The sequence below is a fragment of the Oryctolagus cuniculus genome, chromosome 17 (genome assembly GCF_051225735.1).
Source record: "Oryctolagus cuniculus isolate XC-2025 breed Fujian yellow rabbit chromosome 17, ASM5122573v1, whole genome shotgun sequence".
Lineage (NCBI taxonomy): Eukaryota > Metazoa > Chordata > Mammalia > Lagomorpha > Leporidae > Oryctolagus > Oryctolagus cuniculus.
The window spans coordinates 518,698-527,517 of NC_142883.1; the positions used below are offsets into that span (position 1 = coordinate 518,698).

Below are 8,820 nucleotides of genomic sequence, written 5' to 3' on the forward strand. Positions count from 1 at the left end.
CTCATGCCATGCTGCCTTGATTTCTAGAGCTTCGGGTAAACTTTGAAATTAAAATTAGCTAACTGAGTCCTCCAGTCTTATTCTTACCTTACTTTTTTTTTCTTTTCTTTGCTATTCTAGGACCTTTGTTTTACTGAGGATCCTTGTATCAGCTTGTCTGTGTGTTCACAGGAGTTGTGAGGTTTTGTCTGAGAGGCTGTGTGTGTGTGGGTTAGATATCGGCAGTATCAAGCCTTTCAGCCTGACGGCAGGTGTCTGTCAGGTCTTTGCTTTGCCTTCGCACCGCGCGTTTCCTGCGTTGGTCTTGCACATCTGCTCTGTTTGTTCCTATGTAGTCTGGAGTTCTTTTGCTATTGTCTGGATTTCTGTGCTGTGGTTTATGGTGTAGTTTTAAAGTTTTGCAATTTTTGCACTGTGTTCTCAGTTTGGCACACAGAGAAACAGGCAGTTGATAAAATGTGTCCGTTAGCAGAGTATTCTGTGGTCTCGTGGGAGGTAGCCCTGTGGCCCTCTGCCGTCTTTGCCGTGAAGCCTGTACACTGATTGGTGGTTTTGGTGTAAATGGCTGAGAACCCGTGAGTAATCATTTCTTGCTGAGGACTCGAGGGCAGCGCAGGTCTTGGTTGTGAGAAAGCAGACCTTTGAAGGAAGTGATCAGTGTCACTTTCTGTCTCTGTCTAGGCCTCTGTGTCCTGTGTCCCAATAGTAACAACTCCCTCCTGGCCTTCCCGGGCACACACACGGGCCATGTTCAGCTTGTGGACCTGGCCAGCACCGAGAAGCCGCCCGTGGACATTCCCGCACACGAGGGTGTCCTAAGCTGCGTTGCTCTCAACCTGCAGGGAACAAGAATTGCAACTGCATCTGAAAAAGTAAGCTTGTGCCCCTCACCTGTTGAAACTGTGCTCCTGAGCGCTCGGGCTCTCGCCATCTTGACTCGCACGGGTGGCCAGCCGGCCCCAGCCGGCCCACACCCCGGCAGTTACTGCGTCTGAGGGGTGGCTAGGCCAGGGCATCACAAACTCTCCGTGGTAAGCCGCCAGCTTTATTTTCAGTTATTTGCCAATGGATACGTTGTAAAATACATAAAATTAAATTACTAAAAATCAAAGAGATGTTAGAATCAGCAGATGTAAAATTGCTTTGTTATATTGTCATTAACATTCCAGAACCACTTGGTTTCTGTGCTGTTTCTTCACAACTTGGTGTCTGACAACCTAGAGCTTTTCCTTCCTGCCTGCCTGTGTTTCCTCATTGAATCCCCACCGGGTTATAATTTAAGATATTGGCCATAGAGTATCCTTTAGTTTGCCTGATGTGAGAAAGGCTGTTAAATTTTTTAAAAATAATTTTAGGCCAGCGCCGTGGCTCACTAGGCTAATCCTCCGCCTTGCGGTGCCGGCACACCGGGTTCTAGTCCCGGTCAGGGTGCCGGATTCTGTCCCGGTTGCCCCTCTTCCAGGCCAGCTCTCTGCTGTGGCCCGGGAGTGCAGTGGAGGATGGCCCAAGTGCTTGGGCCCTGCACCCCATGGGAGACCAGGAGAAGTACCTGGCTCCTGCCATTGGATCAGTGCGGTGTGCCGGCCGCAGCAGCCATTGGAGGGTGAACCAACGGCAAAGGAAGACCTTTCTCTCTCTCTCTCTCTCTCACTGTCCACTCTGCCTGTCAAAAAATAAATAAATAAATAGATAAATAATCAATTTTAAATCTGGGATTCTCCCCCCTCCTTGAGCCTCAATTAATTCAGATATTCATTTATTGTTAAAAAAAGAAAGAGTTAGAGAGGTAGAGACAGAGAGAGGTCTTCCATCTGCTGGTTTACTCCCCAAATGGCTGCAAAGGTTGGAGCTGGACTGATCCAAAGCCAGGAGCTTCTTCTGGGTCTCCTTTGTGGGTGCAGGGCCCCAAGCACTTGGGCCATCTTTTACTGCTTTCCCAGGCCATCAGGAGAGAGCTGGATCAGAAGTGGAGCAGCTAGGACTCGAACTGGCGCTCTGATGTGGGATGCCAGCATCTCAGGCTTAGCTCACTGTGTCACAACACTGGTCCTGGAATAAACTTATATATGAATTCGTAAATAGGGTTCTTCTACACTTTTAGTGAATTTTGTTTTCTTATTTTTACCTTTAGGTTCTCTATCTCTGGCCCCCTCATAATCTGATATTAACAACAACAATGACAAAAACAGAACCCTAAATATAAAACATAGGGTTATGTATGTTCTTTTCTACTTCTTTCAGACTCATCAGTATGCTCCAGCTCAGCAGTATAAATTTTGATTATACCAAATCTTACAGCGTTTGTGCAGATGGGCCCACCTTACCACGGTTCATTGAGTTTCACAGTTCTGTTTGCTGGGAAAGCGCTAAACAGTCGTTAGAAGTGAGACTTCAGGTTCTGGAGTTCGGCGTTTTCCTGGACTGTCCTGTGTGCTCTCTGGTTATGTCGTATAGCCGTAGCAGCCACAGCCCTGGTCAGCCCCTCTAGTGCAGAGGGCACAGCCAGGGCCCCACAGTTCCTGAACAGTTACATGAGGGGTTCAGCTCCTTATAGAACAGGCCTCTGTGAACTGACGTTGCCCAGCTACAGGTGGCGTAAGTGGAGGCAGCCTGAGCTGTGGTGTCTGGAATGCCAGTGTATTAACACACTTTGAGCCTAGGATGGTTTGTTGGGAGATAACCCTGCCGTAAGGTGAGAGAACCTGGAAGGTGTCCCCAGCTGAGCAGTCACCTGTGCAGGGTGTCCTCCTCGCCGCTCACGTGCCAGCCTCCCCAGTGCACTCCTAGGAGTGGAACAGAGTGTGTGTTCTAGTAGATGCTGGCAGAGCGTTCCACAAAAGCTGTCGCAGTTCACCTTCCTCCAAGCTTTCAGAATCAGCCTAGGAATCTCCTTTATGGGCGAAATGTTAAAGAGACCCCGGGTTCCCCCCTGAGCACTTGGCGCTGTGTGTGTCTAGGAGGTGGACACAGCTGGCGTGGCTGGCAGAGGGTCATGTCACCGCTATGGCACTTCTAACTCAGGTGACGTCTGTCTGGACAAGGAACAGGCCTGCCTCAGACAAGGGTCTGGCTGGCCCTGGGGTCATGAGGTCATCTCAACAGGAGGTTGTCTCCCTGACCCTGGCCCTGTGCTCTGAGAGCTGGAGCCACCAGCTCATTCTCAGTACAGCTGTGGGTGGACATAAGGAGGGATCTGTTGAATTTTAGACAATGGGGGGAATTTGGGAAAGGGTGGTGTGGGCTTACAGATGTGTGAATTTAAAACATTTCAAAAGCAAAGGTATTATGTTGATAATGAAACACTTCACTGTTTTTCAAAGGGGACCCTTATAAGAATATTTGATACTTCATCAGGGCATTTAATCCAGGAGCTACGGAGAGGGTCTCAAGCAGCAAACATTTACTGGTAAGGGCGTGTGCAGCTTCCCCAGGGAGGAGCTGCTCTGGGTGGGGGCGGGGAAGTAGGCCTGCATGGTTTGGGTGGGGAGGGGAGACTGCAAAGCTGTGTTAGATTTCTGCTCTTTTTATTGCTAATCCTAACTTTTTATTATGGGAAACATACGGAAAAATAGAAGAAATATTACAGTTAACTGGCATTGACCCATCATCCACTCAGTGTTTATTAACGCTTGCAGTTTTAGTTCGTCCTTTACCTCCCTCCTGGCTTTCTCTGGCAGTGTTTTCAGGCGAGAGACCTGTCTTGTCAGCCCTGCTGCAGCCCGTTGGGTGAGAGTGGTTGTGTCCCGTGGGTGTCTGCAGAGCTGGTGTGCGGGCCTGCCTGGGCGGCCGTGGCCAGGAGGCCTTATGCTCCCTCTTGCCTCTGGCTTCTGCGGCTGTTGAGTAGTTCATGTGGGGGATTTCTCTGTGCTCTCGACAGAGGATTCCCCTCCAGGACGAGTCACGGGACTGAGATTCTCACCTCTGGGAGCCAGCTCTGAGTGGCTGGGAGGGGAGCTGAGGAAGGGCGTTTCTCTCCCTGGGCGCATCCCAGCGGTAGCTCCATCTGCGGGCACAGGCACGCTGGACTGTGGCCTTGACCCCTGGTTCCATAGTGGAAGCTGTTGTTGGTCTTGAACTTGCTGCGTGTTTTTTAAGATTTTTTTTTTTATTTGAAAAGCAGAGTTACAGAGAGAGACAGACAGACAGACAGCTTCTATCTGCTGGTTCACTCCCCCAGTGGCTGCAACGGCCAGAGCTGGACCGATCCAAAGCAGGGAGCTGTATCAGAAGTGGAGCAGCGGGGACTTGTACCAGCACCCGTATGGGATGTGGGTGCTGCAGACGGCGGCTGAACCTGCTACCCCACAGCACTGGCCCCAAAGTAGCTACCTTGAACAGGGAGGAATGAGGCTTCTGAGGCTCGAGCAGGCTTGGTGTGCTAGCCGAGTCGTGGGTCTTGTCTGCATGTGCACTACAGCCGAGCTCCGTCTGGTTTTCTTTGCAGCATTAACTTCAATCAGGACGCGTCCCTCATCTGTGTGTCCAGTGACCACGGCACAGTGCACATCTTTGCAGCCGAAGATCCAAAAAGGAATAAACAGTCTAGGTGGGTCTGAGGGCTGGGCGGTGGGGAAGCCGGAGCTGAGATGCTGGAAGGTGTAGCATCACGTTGAGGCTGAAATCTTCAGCTGTCATTGATTTGATTTTTGAAAATCAGCGCACATTGGTAGGAAGACAGCGGCATCGTGTACCTGCTGTGCCCTCGTCAGTTCTGCAGGACTTGTCTGACGAGCAGCCAGGCGTGCTTCAGGTGATTGAGAACAAAGTCCTGAACTCGGCGGTTCCCTTGTTTGCTGCACCCAGGAAGGTGATAGAGTGGCAGGAGAAACCTATGCTGTTGTTTATTATGAAACCATTTCTAAGGACTTGGTTTGTTCATGTGAGAAAAGATTAAATGCAAAAATAGAATTTTAAAGAAATCATTGAGGCTAGAACTATATCAGATTTATTTCATTTGAAAGAGTTACAGAGAGAGAGGTAGAGACAGAGAGATCTTCCATCTGTTGGTTCATTCCCCAAGTGGCTGCAGCGGCTGGAGCTGAGCCGATCCAAAGCCAGGAGCTTCTTCCAGGTCTCCCATGTTGAGTGCAGGGGCCCAAGCACTTGGGCCATCTTCCACTGCTTTCCCAGGCACATTAGCAAGGAGCTGGATTGGAAATGGAGCAGCCAGGACTCGAACTGGCATCCATGTGGGCTGCTGGTACTGCAAAACGGGGCTTTAACCTGCTATGCCAGACTGCTGGCCCCAGAGAGCTTTTTAAAATTTTTAACAGCATTCTAGGCTCAGGCAGGTGACTTTGCTGTGGCTTCTTAACTTTGTTTTGCAAATGAAGCCACTCTTTCTTTTCTTCCCTGTCCCACAGCTTGGCATCGGCCAGTTTCCTTCCAAAGTACTTCAGTTCCAAATGGAGTTTCTCCAAGTTTCAGGTCCCCTCAGGCTCCCCATGCATTTGTGCCTTTGGAACAGAGCCCAACGCTGTCATTGGTGAGTGGTCTTTGCTGGGGGTCCTGGTACAGTCAGGCACGCTGTCCCCAACCCCCTCTCCTTTCTCTTGAAGGCTCTGTGGCCATCTCGGGGGTGATCAGCTCTGGCCTCACCCCTCTTGGGTGTCCCCAGGCAATCACTGGGGCGGATCATTGGACTTTCATGGGGATGGCCAAAGAACATGGTCTCCCTGTAGCCGGCACTAGTTGGCCCAACGTATGCTCCAGCACAGTTGGACGTTAGGCTGTGTGTGTGCTCAGTACGGAAGTGGGGTCCCTGACGGGACTGGTAGGAGCCACTTGCAGTTCAGCTCAGTGAAGCCTGAGAGCAGGTGTCTGAAATGGTGTCCTTCTGTCCCAGCGATCTGCGCAGACGGCAGCTACTACAAGTTCCTGTTCAACCCCAAGGGGGAGTGCATCCGCGACGTCTATGCACAGTTTCTCGAGATGACTGACGACAAACTGTGACTCACCAGTGAGTCAGCACCTGCCACCCCTCAGGCTCCTGGGGCTGGTGCAGTGCCCTGTGGGCCTCGTGGGTACGGGGCTGGAGGGCCTGCCCAGGGGCCTTGGTCTCGAAGCCATTTATGGTTGTCTGCTTCCCATTTCCAGTATTCAGTAGACACGCAGTGGCACTGAGCGGCCCGGCTGACCACGGCTGCTCCCTCTCGTTCAGCTGTGATGTTAGCTGGGGAGGCTCTACCACCACTCCCACCCACGGGCTCCCTGCAAGCCCAGGGACCGGGCTGAGCGGGGCGACAGGTGGAGGCTGTGTCTGCCACAGAGTCCGTTGTCTCTGCCGAGTCTGCCGCGGGGAAAGGAACGCGAGTGCGACGTCAGCTCTTACGTCACACGGGTTTCAGCAGAGAAGACCACCAGCAGCTCGCCCTGCAAAGGAGACGGGAATCCCTTCTCCTGCCTGAGCCTGAGGAGAAATGGCCTAGCCCTGTTCAGATGACCCAGTGTGGATGTTGCCCGTTGTCGTCCTGTCCGTGTCCACACGTGGGTGTCTGTGTCTGTGTCAGAGCTGTTAGGACGCGGCAACCTCGAGTCTCACCCCTGAGCTGAGTCCTTTTGTGTCACAGCCAGTTCTTGGCTGTGGGGGTCAGTGGCCAGGTCTCCTGGTTAACTTCTGGGTCAAAATAGCGTCTTTCTTGTGTGTGGGAAACCAAGTACCGCATAGACCGTAAGTTAGTCCTGGAGCGTCATGAAACCTGAGGGGTGGAGGGAGATGCCTCCGCCAGCTGTCGCCCGCTTCCTTTCTCCATGTTCATCTGCAAGAATAGCTATACACTAACGTTTGGGAATGAAAGGCACATGACTTTTTAAACATTTGGTAACTAAAATAGGTTATGGGCTCCACGTTGTCGATAGTATTTGAAATATATTTAATTTTCTTAAAATTCCCTTTCAAGCAGCTTAATTTTATGGTTTTGATTTCAAGTTGCAAACATTTAAAATCTGCATAGCAGCAAGTTCAGTTTTGCCAGTTCCTTGACTGTCCTGTAATCAACTAACTTTGTTTGTGGATTTTGATGTAAAGTATGCATGCTACTTTTATGTGTATTTAATCATGACATTTAATTTTGCACACTTATTTGTACTATTTCTTTTAAATAAAAGTGACTAATTTTGTTGTACTCTGTACCTGGAAAGAATAGACTTGTGCATTATGAGACCAAAATGTTGGTATTCTGAGAATCTGGTTGGACTACAGGCTTCAGGAACGCCCTGCACCTGAACTGGGGGTCCCTGCTGTGGAGGGTGGGTGTGCTCTTCCACGGGGAGTGGGCAAGAGGAGACCAGGGACAGAGACCCGGTGTGGCTCGCGGAGGGCCTGGAGAGCAGAGGTGCAGAGAGGGGCCGTTGCTCAGCGTTCTCATGCACCTTGTCTGTCAGGACGCAGCCTCCCTCCTGTTCCCAGAAGCCGCTGCTGTACTTGGGGCATTGGCTGTCCTGTGCCTCGCTTAGCCAGTGGAACTTTGACTTGCCAAGAGGGACGTTGGAAGACCCTCCACATTTACATAATCGACAGCAGTTTCCCCCAAACGGTCTAATCCGCCCAGCAGTTAGCTCAGGGCAGATTCCGAGGTGGTGAGGGGCGCAGCACGTGGCGCCAGTCCGTTTCTGGACAGAGATGCAGGGACGGGGCTGGAGCCCACAGGCTCGGGCCGGCTCTGCACTGGTGCCTCCTGTTGGTCAGCTCGTGGCATGCGCCGTTCAGTGTGTGGGTGTTTGTGATGTTGCCCTGAGCCCTGGCCCATCTTGCAAGGGGCTCTGGTTTGTCTCTTGCCACTGCCAGGTCGCTTGCCTTGCAGGGATGGTGAATGTGCACCCCCTCTTGTCAGAGGCCCCAAAGGAGGCCTGTGGATGGCAGGTCAAGTCCTGGGCACCACTGTCCTGGCCCCAGCCTGCGCTTGCCTTGCTTTTCTGCCCTGACAGCGTCTGGCACCTGTTGCGTCAGTGGGCCGCAGCTGCTGGCTGGAAACGCACGGTTCACTTGGCAAGAGTGGCAGGCCTTGCTTTTCAAGCTGCCGTGAAGTGCCACTGCCGCTGCTGCCACCGCCGCCACCTCCTCGAGCTGCCTCCCGTGCAGTGCCCTGAGCTGGGGGCAAAGGGACATGGACGTGAAGGTCCTGCGGGGCATTCCGTTTTTCCAGGTATGGCCTCCGTTGGTGTCCGCTCCCCAGGGCAGGTGGGTACGTTCTGGCTTGCTTTCCCCAGCAGTCTATTGTTTCCACAGGACTCCTGCACCCTCCCCGCCAGTCTGGCCTTGGCCCAGCTGCCTCCCCTCTCAGAAATCCACTGGGGCCCATGCACTGTACCCACTCTGGGTTTGATGTAAGCCCACAGCCCATGCCACTGCTTCCCCAGCAGCCCTGGCTTCCTGAAGCCTTAATAACCGAAGGGTTTTCCATCTCATCCACCAGTCCAAGCATTTTAACTGAGGACAACACTGTGGAACTTGTGTCGAATTTTTGTTTTTCAAAATGGGGTTGGAAAACAATGGTTAGAAAACAAAATGCTTTTTGTAAATTGCAGAGGAACAAATAGACCAAAAATTAAGCTGTAAGCAAAATTGCCTTGTGTTTCTTCCGGTAAAGACCACTCTTAGCCCCACACCTTCCAAGAATTGAACTTGTAAACAGCTTTGAGTGCCCAGTTTTCAAAAATCTGCACTGTGCCGTAGAGGGTTGAGGCCACAGCCTGCAGTACTGGCATCCCATGTGGGCACTCGGGAAAGCAGTGGAAGATGGCCCGAGGGCTTGAGACCCTGCACCCCACACGGGTGACCCAAAGCTCCTGGCTTGGGCCTGACCCAGCCCTGGTCGTTTT

At 52.0% G+C, this 8,820-nt stretch overlaps 1 protein-coding gene across 6 annotated transcripts in view; it reads left to right on the forward strand.

The window, feature by feature from the left end:
* The window catches only part of WDR45B (WD repeat domain 45B), a 29,328-nt gene extending 22,189 nt beyond the window's left edge, over window positions 1-7,139 (forward strand). For 4 of the 6 annotated variants that reach the window (XM_070060076.2, XM_070060075.2, XM_089318536.1 and 1 more), the window contains 5 exons: window positions 682-872; window positions 3,321-3,406; window positions 4,445-4,546; window positions 5,364-5,485; window positions 5,846-7,139. In XM_070060076.2, the coding sequence (XP_069916177.1) occupies window positions 682-872; window positions 3,321-3,406; window positions 4,445-4,546; window positions 5,364-5,485; window positions 5,846-5,952 (608 nt within the window). In that variant the 3' untranslated portion in view covers window positions 5,953-7,139. The remainder of the gene's footprint in view (window positions 1-681; window positions 873-3,320; window positions 3,407-4,444; window positions 4,547-5,363; window positions 5,486-5,845) is intronic. The other 2 variants (XR_016224379.1, XR_016224380.1) reach the window with 1 other exon arrangement.
* The last annotated feature ends 1,681 nt before the right edge of the window (window positions 7,140-8,820 follow it).